A 21,734-nucleotide genomic window follows, 5' to 3' on the forward strand; every position below is an offset into this window, starting at 1 on the left:
TAGAGAGGAACTACAGCAACTAGAGAGGAACTACTGAAACTAGAGAGGAACTACTGCAACTAGAGAGGAACTACAGCAACTAGAGAGGAACTACAGAAACTAGAGAGGAACTACTGCAACTAGAGAGGAACTACTGAAACTAGAGAGGAACTACTGCAACTAGAGAGGAACTACAGCAACTAGAGAGGAACTACAGCAACTAGAGAGGAACTACAGCAACTAGAGAGGAACTACAGCAACCAGAGAGGAACTACAGCAACTAGAGAGGAACTACTGAAACTAGAGAGGAACTACTGCAACTAGAGAGGAACTACTGCAACTAGAGAGGAACTACAGCAAACTAGAGAGGAACTACTGCAACTAGAGAGGAACTACGCAACTAGAGAGGAAATACAGGCAACTAGAGAGAACTACAATGCCAAACTAGAGGAGGAACTACGCAACTAGAGAGGAAACTACAGCAACTAGAGAGGAACTACAGCAACTAGAGAGGAACTACAGCAACTAGAGAGGAAACTACTGAAACTAGAGAGGAACTACTGAAACTAGAGAGGAACTACTGCAACTAGAGAGGAACTACAGCAACTAGAGAGGAACTACAGCAACTAGAGAGGAACTACAGCAACTAGAGAGGAACTACTGCAACTAGAGAGGAACTACAGCAACTAGAGAGGAACTACAGCAACTAGAGAGGAACTACTGCAACTAGAGAGGAACTACAGCAACTAGAGAGGAACTACAGCAACTAGAGAGGAACTACTGTACTGTGGTTCTCTGTAGTTCTCTGTGGTTCTCTGTGGTTCTCTGTGGTTCTCTGTGGTTCTCTGTAGTTCTCTGTGGTTCTCCGTGGTTCTCCGTGGTTCTCCGTGGTTCTCCGTGGTTCTCTGTGGTTCTCTGTAGTTCTCTGTAGTTCTCTGTGGTTCTCTGTAGTTCTCTGCTTCTCTGTGCTTCTCTGTGGTTCTCTGTGGTTCTCTGTGGTTCTCTTACTTGAGATTGCCGACCCCCTCAGGCGTCGTCGGCTCGTTGAAGCGTCTCATGTACTCGTGCATTTCTGGAAAACTCTTCTTCATGTAATCCTCGGCGCTGCTCTCCCTCACCGTCCCAAAGCGAAACCCCCGAGACGGATGGTGCAGCTGAAACACCAACGAAGAAGAAGAAGAGGAGGAGAGATGATGATTAACAGACCTCATATATCAGCGTCAGAAACAGTGAACACTTCTCTGAGTAAATATTGTTCTGATGCGTGATGCTTTTATTCAGGGAGAAATGCAACGTGTTTATTCCCCGCTTAATATCCCTGCTCTGTTTAAAGTATTCATGAAATAAACAACCTTTGAAAAATGATGTTGACGTGAGAATAGATTCAGGATGAAGCCCCCCCGGTGTGAGGAGGAGCCTTTGAGACAGGGAAGCTCCTCAGCTCCATGAACACATTAACATATGTTTAAAATGCACTGACAATACACAGCGCTAACAGAGAGCTAGTGCTGACTGGAGAGGTACTCATATCCTTCACCGAAGTGAAAGTACAATTATTATTGTCTTAAGTCCTGATTTCACAACATTACTTAAAGGTCACCCATCATGCTGTGTGTAGGCAACAGCAGAGATCTCAGATATATAAAAAATAAAAATATATAAAAACATGTCGATGAAGTGTTTTGCACCAAACAGCAAACACCAAACAGATCGTTCTAGCCACGCCTCATGTCCCTCTGTTTCACTTCCTGTTTCTAAAGTTCTGATTTGGGGATAAAGCTTTAAAGAGGAGGGGTCTGAGCTTATGCGGGACCCGGCAGCTACCGTCTAAACTAAATGCTGCCGTGATGAAACTCCATATCATGGATTATCAAGGATCTGAAACAGTCTGGAGCTCAAAGGCTTTCTCTCTTGCCGGTTACAAGGTGAGTTCCTTTCTACTTCCTGCTTCTTCACACACATGCTCTCCAGCACAGGTTAGCTCTGAGTGTTAGCGATGCTAATGTAAACACCGACCATATTACGTCCAAAACAGTCGGGCATTGTTTCTGATAGCAACGTTTCTGATTGGGCCGTGGGTGTAAAGCCAGCCTACATTTACGATATTACGATTATTACGTTTTTAGAGATTTGGGTACGGAGGAAAAGAGAGAGGGTTTTATTTTCTGACGCTGCGTGAGTTCCCCGACGCACCGTGGACACATGTAGAGAAGACATCACAAAGTGCATTTTGCATGATAGGTCCCCTTTAAGTAAAAGTACAAGCATTAAAATGTAAAAGTGAAAGTACCAAATCTGCACTATGGCCAATTTCATAATACATAAAGAAGTACTATCAGCTAAATGAAGCAGGAGGACTGGCTCTACGTTCAGTCACTCCTCAGCTCATCATTCTCTTTTAACCAATTAGATGTCAACCACAATCTCCAGCAGCCAATCATCGTGCTGCAGTCAACATGTAAAATGGTTCTCCTCTCTCCTGCGGTCAGCTTGAATTCAGGTGTCCATGCGTTCACCAAAGACTAGAACCTGAGCCTCTCCTGATTGAAATGTATCAAAGTACTCATTGTGCGGACTTCTTTATTTCATCCCGTTTCAAACCTGTAAGAGCATTTTAGTATTATAGTTGGTCAGTGTGGATCCAACTTAGTCACTTCAAATACTGTGTAGTTAAGTATCAGGTGATTATGTGTACAGAGTAACTGTTAATGCTAAATAAATGTAATAAAACGTACAATATTGCCTCTTAAATGTAGAGGAGAAGAAGTATAAGGTAGCAATACATGGAAATACTCAAGTAAAGTACAAATACCTCAACAAAGTACTTAAGTACATACTGCAGTTATGGTCTGTAGCGTGTGTGTGCATTAAACATAATGTAGTCTTTGAAATATGTCTGAACCGTGACTGGAGGGAGCAGAGTTTCTGCCGTCTCTACACATTACAAATTAAAAGCTAATCACATACAGATGGACGTCCAATTAAAGTCCCAGCAGCCCCGGCTCAGCGCCGCCATTCAACGTGTAATTAGGACTCTGCAGGTTATCCAGAGAACACATTTAATCTGTAATTACATCTCAGCAGGAAGAGGGAGATTTGACGTTTCTATCAGCGACCTCTTTATACCAAATAATTAGGGCTGTCAGTCGATTAAAATAGTTAATCGCGATTAATCGCAAATTAATCGCACATTTTTTATCTGTTCTAACAACCCAGTCTCACGGCATTTCGTGTTCACCATCACGATTTGCCCCTTTTTTTCGTGTTGCACAGCACGATTTTAAAAGCAATGTATTTCTACTGGTAACGTGTTTCGTGCCTGCAGGCTGCAGCACGTCTTTTTTCTCTGGTCGGGTCGGAAGACCGGAAGCTGTGTGGTTCATAAAAACATGTTCTTACTCAATATCAAGCCACAGTTATTGCTTTTATTTTAAATCGTATAATTTCGGACTTTTGTTGCCGTCTGTGAGGAAAATAAATGGAGCTCAGAGCCTCAGGATACTGAAATCTGTATTTTTAAATATTTTTTTCCTTCTAATTTATTATTCTTTTCAAAATAACACACTCAGGGCCATCCAATCTCTGTACTCCCAAAGCGAGAGCTGTGTCCGGGTCCTCGGCAGGAAGTCGGACCCATTTCCGGTGAGGGTTGGCCTCCGCCAGGGCTGCGCTTTGTCACCAATCCTGTTTGTAATATACATGGATCGGATTTCGAGGCGTAGTCGTGGGGGGGGGGGGGTCTGCAGTTCGGTGGACTAAGGATTGCACCACTGCTTTTTGCAGATGATGTGGTTCTAATGGCTTCATCGGTCTGCGACCTTCAGCACTCACTGGATCGGTTCGCAACCGAGTGTGAAGCGGCTGGGATGAGGATCAGCACCTCCAAATCTGAGGCCATGGTTCTCAGCAGGAAACCGATGGACTGTCCACTCCAAGTAGGGAATGAGTCCTTACCCCAAGTGAAGGAGTTCAAGTATCTCGGGGTCTTGTTTCTCGAGTGAGGGATCAATGGAGCGTGAGATGGGCCGGAGAATCGGAGCAGCGGGAGCGGTATTGCAGTCGCTTTACCGCACCGTGGTGACGAAAAGGGAGCTGAGCCAGAAGGCAAAGCTCTCTGTCTACCGGGCCATTTTCGTTCCTACCCTCACCTATGGTCATGAAGGATGGGTCATGACCCAAAGAACGAGATCGCGGATACAAGCGGTCGAGATGGGTTTCCTCCGCCGGGTGGCTGGTGTCTCCCTTAGAGATAAGGTGAGAAGTTCGGTCATCAGGGAGGGACTCGGAGTTGAGCCGCTCCTCCTTCGCGTCGAAAGAAGCCAGTTGAGGTGGTTCGGGCACCTAGTTAGGATGCCACCTGGGCGCCTCCCTAGGGAGGTGTTCCAGGCACGTCCAGCTGGGAGGAGACCAAGGGGTAGACCTAGGACCAGGTGGAGGGATTATATCTCTTCGCTGGCCTGGGAGCGCCTTGGGATCCCCCAGTCAGAGCTGGTTGATGTCGCCAGGGAAAAGAAAGTTTGGGGCTCTCTGCTGGAACTGCTACCCCCGCGACCCGACCACGGATAAGCGGGAGAAGATGGATGGATGGATGGAAAATAACACACTGTTATTTACTCACCAATAACACACAATTATCCTTGCTTTTATTTATTGGTTTAATTCCATAATCTCAGGCTTTTTTGGCGTCCGTCAGGAACTGAATTTCAAAATAAATATAACCGGAAACAGACGTAGGCCTGTAAGGGACATTTCGAGCATCATTGCGATTGTCAACATTTCTGAGTTTAGGATGGCCGAAGACACTACACTACCCATAATCCCCAGCTATCGTTTAGGACTACAGTTCCCGTAAGGCTACGCAGAGCGTCAAACAGCTGTGTGAAATGGAACGAAACCACGCCACACTATCCAAAACTGGAATCGAACGCTCCCCCAGAACTACACATGCTGGCTATTAGCCGCGTTCACACCGCAGGACTTTCCCTGGTACTTTAGTTCTTTAGTTCCGTTAGTACCAATAATGTCGCGTTCACACCGCCGGGACTACTCAGTGCCGGGAACTCTTTTGGTACTTTTTAGTCCCTGCTAGAGAGGGTGGTACGAACCTGGTGACAAAAGAGTGCCAATTTCTATTCTATTTCTATTGGCTGGGCGAATTGCAAACCACGCCCCGTTAGACTCTGAATTTGTTTTGTTAGGCAGCCATTTTTTTCCTCGCTACAAAACCACATCCACACCTGAGCGAGTGGTTTTTTTGTACTTGAAAGCAGTTCTGACCACACGTACTGCAGCACCGGAGCGGTGGAATGACGAGGAAGTGCAATCTGGCAATTTACTCCAAGGACGGGATGCAGCAGCTTCTACAGAAAGCCGTTCCCAACTCCAAATGTTTTGAGCGATGTTCGCTACTTGAGCTGGGAATCGTGCACAGTGCACACGGATGCCGGGTAAAAATAAAGAAACTCAGGCAGGACTATAACAAAATTAAAGACCACAATAATAAGAGTGGTAACGATTTTCTATTGTTATTATATATATATATAGCCACTGTTTTTAATACTGACACCTAACTTGCACTAAGGCGTGTCTGCTGCTATATATATTGCCACTGTTACATTGTTTTGAAACTACTTACACTTTATTTTACATTTCACACTGTTATTTAACTTCAATGTACATGCATACGACACACTGGAACAGCGTGATGCCGTTATTGTTATGTCTTGACTGTGCAATAAAACAAACAAACTGGCGAAGCTGTATTTATTGTGTCCCACCCCAAATGTGCAGAATAGAAGAATGTGAGAGCAGACAGGTGTCGGTGGTTGGATTGATCAGAAACACAAGTCTTACACACATTAACACGTCATTTGTTTTAGATAAATAAGGGAAACACACCAAACAAGGGTTGATGTCCTTTTCCAAGATCAGCCTGAGGGGGCGATATATACTAAATACATAAAGATAAAGTCCATTGTTATAATGGGGTATTTTATTTGTAAATTACCCTTATGAACTCCATCATGTCTGAGGTCGGAAAGTAAACAAACGCCTCATACAGCGGATGGGCTTTATACCCCCTCCCCCCCCCCGTGTAGTTCTTCTTCTCTCGTTTTTTTGTTGTACTCGCCGTGAAGTGGTTTTGCGGCCTGCCAGTAAACCCAGAGAAGAAGAAGACGAAGTGACGTCAGCGTAATCGTGCCTCAGGGAAAGTACTGCGGTGTGAATGCGATTGGCACTAGCCCCCTGGCGGATTTAGTGCTGTGGTACTTTAGCGGTACTTTAGTGCCCTAAAGTACCGCAAGTCCTGCGGTGTGAAAGCGGCTATTGTGTTTTTATGAACCACACAGCTTCCGGTCTTCCACGACCCGACCGGAGAAAAAGACGTGCTGCAGCCTGCAGGCACGAAACACGTTACCAGTAGAAATACAATGCTTTTAAAATCGTGCTGTGCAACACGAAAGAAAGGGGCAAATCGTGTTGGTGAACACGAATCAATAGATTAAAAATCGTGATGGTGAACACGAAATGCCGTGAGACTGGGTTGGATCTAAATGTACCTTAGAGGAATATTTTTCAAGTTCCTAATACTCTTATCAACATATGAGTGGACAAATATGCTTTATGCTAATGTTTATTATCATTTGAACAATGACAAATATTCTCATGAATATTAAACACAACAACCTGGAACCTCTCATACAATACAAGTGGTGTGTGTGTGTGTGTGTGTGTGTGTGTGTGTGTGTGTAGTGTGTGTGTGTGTGTGTGTGTTGTGTGTGTGTGTGTGTGTGTGTGTGGTGTGTGTGTGTGTGTGTGTGTGTGTGTGTGTGTGTGTGTGTGTGTGTGTGTGTGTGTGTGTGTGTGTGTGTGTGTGTGTTGGATCGTTGGAGCTATGTGCAACTCAAGGCATATGCTCGAACGGGAGCTGCCTGGACGCTGCAATCATGAGTGTGCTGACTTCTCCTCCAACGTCCCGCTGTCTGCTTCCTGCATCAAGTCAAGTGCTCGGCGCAGCTGTGGCGAAATGTCGCTCCTCTGTTTTCATTTAAACAGCTCCTTATATCCGTTAGCGCAGCTAGCTAGCACCAGATGCTAACAACAACAACAATGCACGTAAGGTCTCTCTCTCGCTCGCTCGGGCCACACACACACACACACACACACACACACCCTCCCGGTCCTCCCGAAGAGTCCCGATGGCCAGTCGGTGCCTGCCGGTGAGCGTGGAAGTGTGGTCTGCCCCAAGCGGGCGGCAGGAGCGGGGCTGCCAGCATCAGCTTGTCGATGGTATTTTAAACTCGATGCTCTGAAACTACGGGGCGGCCGAGGAAAAAAAATACACATGCGTTAATCGCGTTAAAATAATTAGTGGCGTTAATTTTTTTTTTGCGTGACAGCCCTACAAATAATATATTATCATTCTGCTGTTTGGTGATGTCACAACTGATCAGCCAATAGCAAGGAGGATCTCCTACTTGAGTAAAAGTAGAAGTACTCAAAGAGAGAGGGTTTTATTTTCAGACACTGTGTGAGTCCCCTGACACCGGGGACACAGATTTATGTAAGTGCATTTTGCAGGATAGGTCCCCTTTAAAGCGTTTCCGAGGTCTCACCTTGGCGTCGTGGATCCCCGACACCTCCTCGAAGGTCTTCTCTCCCACCATGACGGCGGCCAGGTTCGCCGTGTAGCTGGACAGCACCAGCAGGCAGAAGATGGCCCACAGGTTCATCAGGAATCGACTCGTCCAGCACTTCGGCGGCTTGGAGGACACGGTGCGTCCGAACAGGATGGCGTAGCACAGGTTCAGCGCCGACGAGTACGAGAACACTCGGATTCTGTTCCTCCCGTGAGGCGTCATCCCATACGGACTCTTCCACTCGTACAGCGTGAGGAACAGCGCTGTGATGTGCAGCGCCACGAAGATCCCCACCCACATGGACCAGTGCAAGGGCCACATGAAGGCCCCCATGGGTGCCGCTGTGTCTTTACTGCGCACCAGGATGCCCAGGCTGGTGGAGAAGAAGGGCGAGGTGAAGTCGATGACGCGACTACGAGCTGAGTTGATGCTAAAAGAAGTGGCGGCCATATCTGCCAAACCATGCATCAGATCGCCAACCAGCCCCGTCCAGCGACCTCCTTTCCACGCGCCGTATTTTCCATCTCCGACGACGTACAAGTCAAACTGGAAGTCCAAATCCTCGGCAAGTTTCTCCAACAAGTCGATGCAGTAACCGTAGCAGCATCGCCCGAATCCAGCGGGTAAAAAGCTGCTGTTTCCTCCTGCAACCTCCCTGAAGATCCGCTCCAGAACCTCAGAGCTGTTTGTCCCCGCGTCCAAACAGAACTGACCCGCCGGACAGCTCCCCTCGTCGTCCACATCCCGCGTGAACACGAAGGGATGCTCCACCAGCGTCACCACCCGGACTCTGGTACCGGATACTGGTAACCCGGGTTTCCAGGGGGTTCTGAAGAGATACAGAGTACACACATCCTTTACTCAAGTAGAAGTACACACATCCTTTACTCAAGTAGAAGTACACACATCCTTTACTCAAGTAGAAGTACACACATCCTTTACTCAAGTAGAAGTACACACATCCTCTACTCAAGTAGAAGTACACACATCCTTTACTCAAGTAGAAGTACACACATCCTTTACTCAAGTAGAAGTACACAAGTAGAAGTACACACATCATTTACTCAAGTAGAAGTACACACATCCTTTACTCAAGTAGAGGTACACACATCCTTTACTCAAGTAGAAGTACACACATCTTTTACTCGAGTAGAAGTACACACATCCTTTACTCAAGTAGAAGTACACACATCCTTTACTCAAGTAGAAGTACACACATCCTTTACTCAAGTAGAAGTACACACATCCTTTACTCAAGTAGAAGTACACACATCCTCTACTCAAGTAGAAGTACACACATCCTTTACTCAAGTAGAAGTACACACATCCTTTACTCAAGTAGAAGTACACAAGTAGAAGTACACACATCATTTACTCAAGTAGAAGTACACACATCCTTTACTCAAGTAGAGGTACACACATCCTTTACTCGAGTAGAAGTACACACATCTTTTACTCGAGTAGAAGTACACACATCCTTTACTCGAGTAGAAGTACACACATCCTTTACTCGAGTAGAGTTACACACATCCTTTACTCGAGTAGAAGTACACACATCCTTTACTCGAGTAGAAGTACACACATCCTTTACTCGAGTAGAAGTACACACATCCTTTACTCGAGTAGAAGTACACACATCCTTTACTCGAGTAGAAGTACACACATCCTTTACTCAAGTAGAAGTACACACATCCTTTACTCAAGTAGAAGTACACACATCCTTTACTCAAGTAGAAGTACACACATCCTTTACTCAGGTAGAAGTACACACATCCTTTACTCAAGTAGAAGTACACACATCCTTTACTCAAGTAGAAGTACACACATCCTTTACTCAAGTAGAAGTACACACATCCTTTACTCAAGTAGAAGTACACACATCCTTTACTCAAGTAGAAGTACACACATCCTTTACTCAGGTAGAAGTACACACATCCTTTACTCAAGTAGAAGTACACACATCCTTTACTCAAGTAGAAGTACACACATCCTTTACTCAAGTAGAAGTACACACATCCTTTACTCAAGTAGAAGTACACACATCCTTTACTCAAGTAGAAGTACACACATCCTTTACTCAAGTAGAAGTACACACATCCTTTACTCAAGTAGAAGTACACACATCCTTTACTCAAGTAGAAGTACACACATCCTTTACTCAAGTAGAAGTACACAAGTAGAAGTACACACATCATTTACTCAAGTAGAAGTACACACATCCTTTACTCAAGTAGAAGTACACACATCCTTTACTCAAGTAGAAGTACACACATCCTTTACTCAAGTAGAAGTACACACATCCTTTACTCAAGTAGAAGTACACACATCCTTTACTCAAGTAGAAGTACACACATCCTTTACTCAAGTAGAAGTACACACATCCTTTACTCAAGTAGAAGTACACACATCCTTTACTCAAGTAGAAGTACACACATCCTTTACTCAAGTAGAAGTACACAAGTAGAAGTACACACATCATTTACTCAAGTAGAAGTACACACATCCTTTACTCAAGTAGAAGTACACACATCCTTTACTCAAGTAGAGTTACACACATCCTTTACTCAAGTAGAAGTACACACATCCTTTACTCAAGTAGAGTTACACACATCCTTTACCCAAGTAGAAGTACACACATCCTTTACTCAAGTAGAGGTACACACATCCTTTACTCAAGTAGAAGTACACACATCCTTTACTCAAGTAGAAGTACACACATCCTTTACTCAAGTAGAGGTACACACATCCTTTACTCAAGTAGAAGTACACACATCTTTTACTCGAGTAGAAGTACACACATCCTTTACTCGAGTAGAAGTACACACATCCTTTACTCGAGTAGAGGTACACACATCCTTTACTCGAGTAGAAGTACACACATCCTTTACTCGAGTAGAAGTACACACATCCTTTACTCGAGTAGAAGTACACACATCCTTTACTCGAGTAGAAGTACACACATCCTTTACTCGAGTAGAAGTACACACATCCTTTACTCAAGTAGAAGTACACACATCCTTTACTCAAGTAGAAGTACACACATCCTTTACTCAAGTAGAAGTACACACATCCTTTACTCAAGTAGAGGTACACACATCCTTTACTCAAGTAGAAGTACACACATCCTTTACTCAAGTAGAGGTACACACATCCTTTACTCGAGTAGAAGTACACACATCCTTTACTCGAGTAGAAGTACACACATCCTTTACTCAAGTAGAAGTACATACATCCTTTACTCAAGTAGAAGTACACACATCTTTTACTCAAGTAGAAGTACACACATCTTTTATTCAAGTAGAAGTACACACATCCTTTACTCAAGTAGAAGTACACACATCCTTTACTCAAGTAGAGGTACACACATCCTTTACTCAAGTAGAAGTACACACATCCTTTACTCAAGTAGAAGTACACACATCCTTTCCTCAAGTAGAAGTACACACATCCTTTACATGTGAGAAGTAGAAAGTACAGGTATTTGTAGTCAACATGTAAGAAGTAGAAAGTACAGGTATTTGAGTTCAACATGTGAGAAGTAGAAAGTACAGGTATTTGTATTCAACATGTAAGAAGTAGAAAGTACAGGTATTTGAGTTCAACATGAGAGAAGTAGAAAGTACAGGTATGTTAGTTCAACATGTAAGAAGTAGAAAGTACAGGTATTTGTATTCAACATGTAAGAAGTAGAAAGTACAGGTATTTGAGTTCAACATGTAAGAAGTAGAAAGTACAGGTATTTGGGTTCAACATGTGAGAAGTAGAAAGTACAGGTATTTGTGTTCAACATGTGAGAAGTAGAAAGTACAGGTATTTGTGTTCAACATGTGAGAAGTAGAAAGTACAGGTATTTGAGTTCAACATGTAAGAAGTAGAAAGTACAGGTATTTGTGTTCAACATGTGAGAAGTAGAAAGTACAGGTATTTGTGTTCAACATGTGAGAAGTAGAAAGTACAGGTATTTGTGTTCAACATGTGAGAAGTAGAAAGTACAGGTATTTGAGTTCAACATGTAAGAAGTAGAAAGTACAGGTATTTGTGTTCAACATGTGAGAAGTAGAAAGTACAGGTATTTGTGTTCAACATGAGAGAAGTAGAAAGTAAAAAGTAAGTACACTTCCTAGATGTCTAAATGTAAGAAGTAAAAGTAAAAAGTGTATTGTCTTTTATTGTGAGTGTAGTATTTATCACATGAACACTTTGGCCCGACCGAACATCGCTTTTAAACGTGTTTTATGAATACACTTTGATTTGAAGTAGAAAGTCGATGAGAATCAGAATCAGGTTCATCACCAGGGAGGTTCACACGTACGAGGCATTCCACTTGGTGTCGTGGTGGAGACGTACAAATAAAAAACAAAAATGTAAAAAGAACACAGAACCCTGGAATACAAATATTGTAAGATAGCAATAAAATAAAGCAGTCATTTCCATTGAAATAGAATGCAATCAAATATAGAATATAAAATATGTGCAAGGTAATAAGAGTATTTGTACTGCACTCCTTCCCACCTCTGTGTTCTGGCGCCCCCTCCCTCAGGTCTGGGGGGGGGGTCTGGGTCCCTGCCAGGCGCCCTGCTCCTCCACCTGGAGACGACCCCCCTCCCAGCGGCCCACCGTCACCCAGGCCGGCTGCCCCACTGCGTCCCTCCGGAGGCTCCAGACGTGGAACCGCTGATCCGTGAGCACCTGGTTCTGAAGGACCCGGACCGGGCCCGTCAGACCGGTGAAGGACGTGTTGGAGAGGAAGCTGTGGGGGACAGGAAGTACAGGTAGTGACGAGTAAAAGTAGAAGTATTGGGATCTTATATTTTATCCCATTCTATTTCAATGTAAATACTGCTTTACTTTATTTTACTATATTTTTCTCATTTTTTAATGTTATTATAGTGTTCTTAAAAAAGATAAAGTAGTGAAGTACTCAGATCTTGTTCTTGAGTGAAAGTAGAAGTACTCAGATCTTGTACTTGAGTGAAAGTAGAAGTACTCAGATCTTGTTCTTGAGTGAAAGTAGAAGTACTCAGATCTTGTACTTGAGTGAAAGTAGAAGTACTCAGATCTTGTACTAGAGTGAAAGTAGAAGTACTCAGATCTTGTACTTGAGTAAAAGTAGAAGTACTCAGATCTTGTACTAGAGTGAAAGTAGAAGTACTCAGATCTTGTGCTTGAGTAAAAGTAGAAGTACTCAGATCTTGTACTAGAGTGAAAGTAGAAGTACTCAGATCTTGTGCTTGAGTAAAAGTAGAAGTACTCAGATCTTGTACTAGAGTGAAAGTAGAAGTACTCAGATCTTGTACTTGAGTAAAAGTAGAAGTACTCAGATCTTGTACTAGAGTGAAAGTAGAAGTACTCAGATCTTGTGCTTGAGTAAAAGTAGAAGTACTCAGATCTTGTACTAGAGTGAAAGTAGAAGTACTCAGATCTTGTGCTTGAGTAAAAGTAGAAGTACTCAGATCTTGTACTAGAGTGAAAGTAGAAGTACTCAGATCTTGTACTTGAGTAAAAGTAGAAGTACTCAGATCTTGTAGTTGAGTAAAAGTAGAAGTACTCAGATCTTGTACTTGAGTAAAAGTAGAAGTACTCAGATCTTGTAGTTGAGTAAAAGTAAAAGTACTCAGATCTTGTACTTGAGTAAAAGTAGAAGTACTCAGATCTTGTACTTGAGTAAAAGTAGAAGTACTCAGATCTTGTACTTGAGTAAAAGTAGAAGTACTCAGATCTTGTACTTGAGTAAAAGTAGAAGTACTCAGATCTTGTAGTTGAGTAAAAGTAGAAGTACTCAGATCTTGTACTTGAGTAACAGTAGAAGTACTCAGATCTTGTACTTGAGTAAAAGTAGAAGTACTCAGATCTTGTACTTGAGTAACAGTAGAAGTACTCAGATCTTGTACTTGAGTAACAGTAGAAGTACTCAGATCTTGTACTAGAGTGAAAGTAGAAGTACTCAGATCTTGTGCTTGAGTAAAAGTAGAAGTACTCAGATCTTGTACTAGAGTGAAAGTAGAAGTACTCAGATCTTGTGCTTGAGTAAAAGTAGAAGTACTCAGATCTTGTACTAGAGTGAAAGTAGAAGTACTCAGATCTTGTGCTTGAGTAAAAGTAGAAGTACTCAGATCTTGTACTAGAGTGAAAGTAGAAGTACTCAGATCTTGTACTTGAGTAAAAGTAGAAGTACTCAGATCTTGTAGTTGAGTAAAAGTAGAAGTACTCAGATCTTGTACTTGAGTAAAAGTAGAAGTACTAAGATCTTGTAGTTGAGTAAAAGTAAAAGTACTCAGATCTTGTACTTGAGTAAAAGTAGAAGTACTCAGATCTTGTACTTGAGTAAAAGTAGAAGTACTCAGATCTTGTAGTTGAGTAAAAGTAGAAGTACTCAGATCTTGTACTTGAGTAACAGTAGAAGTACTCAGATCTTGTACTTGAGTAAAAGTAGAAGTACTAACGTTACTACTGTTAATGTTAATTTGTATAATTTTTGTATTTTATTGTATCTTTTACATATTTGTAACTAGCATGATAACATTATTGTTTTAGCCGGCAGTAAAAACCTGTCTGAAAACGAGCTGATCAGATTTTGGCCACTTTGTGATGTCATAACGATGTGTTGTCTTGTGTACCCATTAGCCAATCAGCAACAAGGTACCCCCCCCCTTATCCCCTGAATCTCCTCTAGAGCTCCATTGAGTTCTTTGTAGCCAGATGTCTCTCAGAGGGGCGTGGGGGAGGGGCTCCTTGTGTTCACCTAAAGTCACAGACAGAGAATCAGCACTTTGGAAACAGGGCTGAAACAGAAGGGATTATGGGTAATGCTGCAATGATGTGTTTGGTGTTTCAGCCAATCAGAGACAGGCTCTGGATATATCTGACACCTGTGGTATACTGATGAGAAACAGGATAACAGGGGACCTTTAATCTTTACTTGAGTAAAGACGTTTAGTCAGTACTTCAGTTTTAAACACAAGTACCTGAACTTCCACTCGACTGGAGGATGTGTGCTTTGTGAGGGATCTGACGCAGGACGTACGTCACGGTGAGAGTTCATGAACTCTGTTTGTGATCAGAAGTCTGTCGGCAATCTGTATTCCATCTGTATTCCCCGCGCTCTCTCTGCTTTTCTTCTCCTGCTGATAATCCCCCCCGAGCGCTTTATCTCTCGCTGCCGTTCCATTCACTGTGAATGTGTTTGATCGTTTCCCGTCCGCGCTCAAAGCAGCAGTTAAATCGTTTTCCCCCGAAAAACCTGCAGCACGACTTCTGTCTGTCAAAGCTCTGCTGCGTGTTTCCAGAGAGCTCATGGTTACTGCAGATTGAAATGCCTGAGATTTGGATGTTTACTTCAGGTTTAATGTTCCGGTGGTTCCAGAACACGCTTCCGGGAACAGATGTGCAACAACACAGTTTCCTGAGAGGAAAGACGGCCCGCTGTGGATAAAGAAACATCGAACCTGGGGGGTAGAGCTTTCTCCATTTCTGGAAGTCACTGCCACAGCGTATCAGAGCCTGTCCTGACCCCCCCCCCCCCCCCCCCCCCCCCCACCTTCAAAACACTGACCAGCAGTCACCTTCAGACCAGCTTTCAACGTGTGACTGATGTCCTTGTGATACATGTGGGTTTATTGCTCCATTTTAAATCAATATTTATTTATATAGCCCAATATCACAATTGTTATATGTCTCTCAGGGGGCTTTACAGTTTGTGCAGAATATATGAATATATATTAATATATGAATATATGTCCTTGGACCCTCACACTGGACAAGGAACCCCTCTGTGGTGTCCAGACATGTATTTAAGTTAATGCATTTAGTTCAGTCCTTTGTCTTTGGCCTTGTCTTGTGACTTCCTGTTTTATTTTGTAGTAACATTTCCGTCTCGTTTCAGAACCTGGGCTGCGTTCCAATAGTCCCTTTAGCTCAGGAACCTTCCTCACCGAGTGAAAGGACCCGGAGGTCCCTCAGTGGCAGCCATGATAAGAGCCGATTCTCTAGATGAAAGGAAAGGAGGTTTCAAGCTTCCTTTATAGCCTCCTTTAGCTTAGGAACCACTGGACCTCCCTCACCGAGAGGAGAGGAGAAAGTGCTGCCCCACAATGCATTGCAGCCGCAGCATTTGCCGTCACTCAACAGTCGGCCGTTCACGGAAACAATCGATTATGACGGAGAAATGATATCATGAAAGTTACGGTGCTTATTAAGCATTTTAAAACATAGGTGGTAAGTTACAAAGTGCTTTGTTCTGAACGTTCATCAGTATTATAATAAAGAGAGAAATATGAACGTTAGTTTTCACTGAAATGATCAAATAAAGTCAACATCTCAGTCTTCACTGAGCTGTGTGGGGTTTGTTCAGCTTCTAAAAGATGTTTGAATGGTGATATACACAGTGATAGATGTTAAGGACTAACGTTTATAATAAATACATCTGTATTGATTTTAAGATCTTTAGTTCATACAATCATACGTATTGGGATAAATTGTATTAATGTGGACCGGAGGGAGAGGGGGACGAGCAGAAGCTTCACTTTCCTTTTTTATTTCAATTCCAACTTTGGTCCTGAAGAATCTGTTTCTCTGTTGTCCACGTTCATAAAGCAAAGCAGCAGCATCAGAGCACGGTGCAGAGTCTCTCGATGAGTTCACAGCAGTCCCTCGTTCTTATTAAACATCCATGTTGTAGTCCGCTGTATAGAAAACTGTGGTTTCCATGGTTACCCACAGCAGCAGACGCACATTCAGGACGTCTGCTGGCGCATGAGAAACACGTGGGATAGTGAAAGTGCAGTCGATTCTCTAAAGTACCGCAGTCTCTTCTCCTAAGTCCTTTTGAATTCTCCTATCCACTATCCCTTAACCCGTGACCTTTCACTCAGAGGTCAAGGGATAGACGATAGGAGCTGATTTTTGGACTATCCGACCCAACCCTCCTTTCCCTCTGAATCCAGGGTCAAGCTAAGCCCCTCCTCTTCAGACCAAACCCAACTATCCATTCACCACCACCAGGGTCAAGCTAAGCCCCTCCCCTTCAGACCGAACCCAACTATCCATTCACCACCACCAGGGTCAAGCTAAGCCCCTCCCCTTCAGACCGACCCCAACTATCCATTCACCACCACCAGGGTCCAGCTAAGCCCCTCCCCTTCAGACCGAACCCAACTATCCATTCACCACCACCAGGGTCAAGCTAAGCCCCTCCCCTTCAGACCGAACCCAACTATCCATTCACCACCACCAGGGTCAAGCTAAGCCCCTCCCCTTCAGACCGAACCCAACTATCCATTCACCACCACCAGGGTCAAGCTAAGCCCCTCCCCTTCAGACCGACCCCAACCATCCATTCACCACCACCAGGGTCCAGCTAAGCCCCTCCCCTTCAGACCGAACCCAACTATCCATTCACCACCACCAGGGTCCAGCTAAGCCCCTCCCCTTCAGACCGAACCCAACCATCCATTCACCACCACCAGGGTCAAGCTAAGCCCCTCCCCTTCAGACCGACCCCAACTATCCATTCACCACCACCAGGGTCTAGACCCCGGGGGGTTTCATCGGATCGGTTCTACCCTCCCGAATGATACTCCCGCACAACGGGGCCAAGTCGCCAAAACTCCATTACATTCATTTGTGTATTCCTGGCAATAAATATGTATTCTTATCAAAACCGTCTCTCCTGATTGAACTGATGTCAGTTGGTGATTTTCCAATAAATATGTAAAATAAAAGTTTCATCTGAGATACAACTCAGAATAATAAAAAAAAATGTAAGGAATTAGAATAAGATGTTTTGACTTAACAAGATGAAGCATTGTCTAAAAACAAGAGCCTATATCTCACTGCAGTGTTACTCCTGAAGTTACTGGGTCTTATATCAGGTGTATTCGGACTAGATATTAGACACAGACACTGGGCAAGATTTAGAGATTTCCCAGTTAATGAGAGAAACCCCCCGTTGTGTGTGAATTAAAAATATAACACATTTACAACATAGGTAGTCCAAATGCTGTAAAATGCATGAGTCTATAAATAAGAAGATTAACTTTTATCACGTCTTTAAACTCCTGATAAAGCGCTAGATGAATAAAATGTGTTATTATTATGATCCATGCTCAATGACGATGGAGATAGTGAAACACAGATTTGATATGAACATTATTTGTTGGTGTTTCTTCCCTCGTCTCCTCCCGTCTGAGAGGTGAGGGCGGGGGAAACTAGCGCTCCTCTGATAACAGAACATAATTAACTTCGTGCGGCAGAAACACTGGGAGTCATTTGGAAACGAACTGGAGACAAATATGTAAATATTTCACAATTTGTCTCGATTATAAATTAGTCCCCGACATCTTGTTGTTATGAGAGAGATTATCAACCTTTTAGAGGTCATAAAATGGAGTGAGTTGGAAAAGTGCTGTATAAATAAAGTTGACTTATAAGTCATTATAATAAGCAAACAGAAACCGTACAGAGAACACTACGAAACATAAAGCAACTGTTTATTAATAATTAGACTATTTGACCAGAAACTAGGGTATAATTTATGGTATTTGATCAAATAAGGGATAATTATTTGGTTTTTTAAAGGTCGTTTTGGATTAGATACGTGTAAACATGCAACTGTCTTGTTTCCTCAGTGACTAGAGAACCATGAGCGCCTATTTAAGTGTTTCATTCATCATTGTGTATTTGTATGATGAAGAAAAACGTGTATAGATAGACGGCCCCGCTCACTTTCCGCTAAAAACAAAGCGCCTTAAAGCTGCTGTGTCGTGTATTTCCAGCTCAATCAACAAAAACAAGATCCAGAATGATGTTTTTGTTGACTTGCACTGAAAAAATTACAATATCTGTGTCTTCAGACTAAAACAGAGAGGACGGAGTCAGTCAGAGTTCTGTGGGGAACACTTCCTCACGGCTAATGATGCTAAGTGATGCTAATGATGCTCATTGATGCTAATGATGCTAATGATGCTAATGATGCTAATGATGCTAATGAAGCTAATGATGCTAATGTTTGCTAATGATGCTAATTGATGCTATATGGTGCTAATGATGCTGATAATAATTAATAATACTGCTAATGATGCTAACGCCCAAGCAGCAAAGTACACAGTTGTAATGTTATAAGTCAAACTGTAGATGCCGCATTGCAATATAAAACACAGAGAGGGTTTAAGTACCCCAGTTTCGGTGCGAGCTGGCTTCCTGCCCCTGGAAGCCACTGTCCATTGATTGATTTAAATTAAACCATCAATCCAAACCCATCACAGATCTCCAAAGAACATGTAACTGTTCAGCATAATTGGGCTCCTTGTGGGATAAAAGAGGCGCAGTGTTCTTGATTGTTTTGATAGCGATCAGTGAACACTTGAGAATCTGTATGAACCGCCAGTCGACAGCAACTGAAAACCCGCCTGCTTCACTTGAACCGTGGGAATGAAGAAAGGAGTAGCGCTAGCAATGACCTCGTTAGGAGGGAACATATCAGCACAGTTCTTGTTGTTCTTGAGTTTTAATCCTCGTGGTTTTTGGCACTCTTTGTGAGTCGCTCTGGAGGAAAGCGTCAGCTGAAGCATGGAATCGAATTAATGAATTAGTGGATAATAAATGTTTTCATACAAAAAGAGGCGGGGCCACGAGTGTAGAGGATAGTCTACGGATGGGTTTCTCTCATCTATATGACATAACATATCACATACAACAGGATGTTAATACAACAGGATGTGTCTTGATGTGTGCATATGTACAAATGTGTCTGTTAATTGTATATATTATATATATATATATATCCATACAATAACAAAGATATGTTTATATTAGGGCTGTCAAACGATTACAATTTTTAATCAGATTAATCACAGCTTAAAAATTAATTAATCATGATTAATCACCATTCGAACTATGTCCAAAATATGCCATTTCTTTATGTATATTGTTGTGGGAATGGAAAGATAAATGAAAGCAGGCGGATATATCCATTTAACATACAGTATCTATGTTTATTATAACATTTTTCTGTGTGTCAAAATGAAAGACAGCCCACACACCTATCAATCATCAAACCGTGGGGTCTGAATTCATTACGTGTTGATTTCTATCAACGGGGAGTACTTCAGGAAAGTCGACAGAGGGGGGGGGGCTAGTGGAGTACTTCGTGACCAGAGTGTGAACGTTGTGATCAGCTGTTTCAGCGCAGTTCTCCAGTGAAGGGGGGGGTCTCCCTCCGCAGCCGGTTGGCGTAGTTTTGGCACTGTTCCGTTGTACAGACCGACGTTAACAGCAGCCCTGTCTGTGCACACGGAGACCGACTCTGTCGTCCGGTGATCGAACCGCCTTCTGGAAAAGCTTCACAAGTACGTCGGTACGCAAATGCGCTTTGTGACACAACTGACGGTACGCATTTCAGATTACGCACATACCCTGCGTGCCAGTTATGTGCACCCCTGTACCAGAGCCATATTATTACTATTATATGGCTCTGCCCTGTACTACAGCAAGAGTATTCTGCGTCGGGACTTCCTGCAACAACACCACGCCGTTATCAAAGATGTTCTATTGAGAAGACGATCACTACGTGACAAAAGTTTTCAAAACCGTGGCTACTGAAATCAGTCTTACTAACTGCTGTCTGTGCAGTTTACTCCGCGAGTTGGCAGACTTTATTTTGCTTACTTTAACATCGTGTCTCATGGTGGGGCTAAGCCATTTCTCGGTATGGGTGCAGCCTACCCCAGCCATACCCTGGCGCTGCCACTGGTGGCACGTATGGGGCGGGCCATTCTGCACATGCGTTAAATGCGTTAAATATTTTAACGCAATTAATTCAAAAAATTAATTACCGCCGTTAACGCGATAATTTTGACAGCACTAGTTTATACCTATATATAGGTATAAACATATCTTTGTTATTGTATTCTGGATTGTGGAAAACGGTATTTTGATCTCTCTGTGAACACAAACTGAAAGATTGACAATAAAGTTGACTTTGATGTTACCTGGACAGGTACGGCCCTGAGGTCTCCAGCGCCTCCTTGTGGTCAAAGCAGTTGACGTGGTTCTGGATCAAAGCCTGGTCGGGTCTCAGCAGAACTGCGGCGGCGATGGCGCGTCGAACGAGCTGCAGGGCGTCTCGGACATAGAACTCGAGCGGGTTCTGCTCCACCGGGCCGTACGCCAGCAGACCCAGAGGCAGCCCGATGTTCTGCAGAGCCTCAGGGCTGAGAGGCTGACCCAACACCCATTGCATTATGGGTAATGTGAGGCCCAGGTCCTGAGCGCCGCGCAGAACCGCCGCCGTGCACTGTGGGTCGGAACCAAACAGAAGAACCGCCGCAGAGGAACGGTTGTGTTTGAAGTGCTTTGATAAGAAGTCGTGGATCTGAGTGTCGTCGTGAGCTAACTGGGTCAGATTGAGAAGAGCTCGGACCTGCCAGCTGACCTCTGACACCCCCCCGCCGTCCCATGATGCACTGCTTCCCCCGTCCAGGATCCTCAGGAGCCCCCCCGCCTCCTCCCAGCCCTGACACAGAACTACGGTTCCCTCCCTCCAACCAGACCGATGGAGAACCGTCAGCAGCAGGGCGGAGAGAGCGGACTCTGGGACCGCCATCGCCATCTGGAGGTGGAACCGGTTCTACACAGGAGCAGCAGGGTCAGGAGAACCAGGAGAGCCAGGAGAACCAGGAGAACCAGGAGAACCAGGAGAACCAGGAGAGCCAGGAGAACCAGGAGAACCAGGAGAACCAGGAGAGTCAAAGGGAGAACCAGGAGAGCCAGGAGAATCCAGAGAACCAGGAGAGCCAATGGAGAACCAAGGGGAGAACCAGGAAAAACAAAACAGAAGGAGAACATCAGAGTGAATCAGAGGTCCAACAGAACAAATAAATCACGCATCAGAAAACCAATCACAATTCAGGAAATAAAAACATATCTGGTGTCAAATCAAAACAAAAGAGAACACCAACAGAGAACCAATGGAGAACCAATGGAGAACCAATGGAGAACCAACAGAGAACCAATGGAGAACCAACAGAGAACCAACGGAGAACCAATGGAGAACCAATGGAGAACCAACAGAGAACCAATGGAGAACCAACAGAGAACCAATAGAGAACCAATGGAGAA

At 43.7% G+C, this 21,734-nt stretch overlaps 1 protein-coding gene across 1 annotated transcript; it reads right to left on the reverse strand.

Moving 5' to 3' along the window:
• Window positions 1-987: 987 nt before the first annotated feature.
• Window positions 988-21,243, reverse strand: LOC117441101 (glutamate receptor ionotropic, NMDA 3A-like; the record flags this gene model as incomplete). Its single annotated transcript, XM_034077302.1, is given in 5 exon segments — window positions 988-1,133; window positions 7,596-8,448; window positions 12,132-12,172; window positions 12,174-12,369; window positions 20,606-21,243. Coding segments are annotated over 5 exon segments (1,874 nt in total), but the record flags the coding sequence as incomplete, so codon positions are not given.
• Between the last annotated feature and the right edge of the window lie 491 nt (window positions 21,244-21,734).

Source organism: Pseudochaenichthys georgianus, unplaced genomic scaffold (genome assembly GCF_902827115.2).
Source record: "Pseudochaenichthys georgianus unplaced genomic scaffold, fPseGeo1.2 scaffold_1478_arrow_ctg1, whole genome shotgun sequence".
In the NCBI taxonomy this organism is placed as follows: Eukaryota; Metazoa; Chordata; class Actinopteri; order Perciformes; family Channichthyidae; genus Pseudochaenichthys; species Pseudochaenichthys georgianus.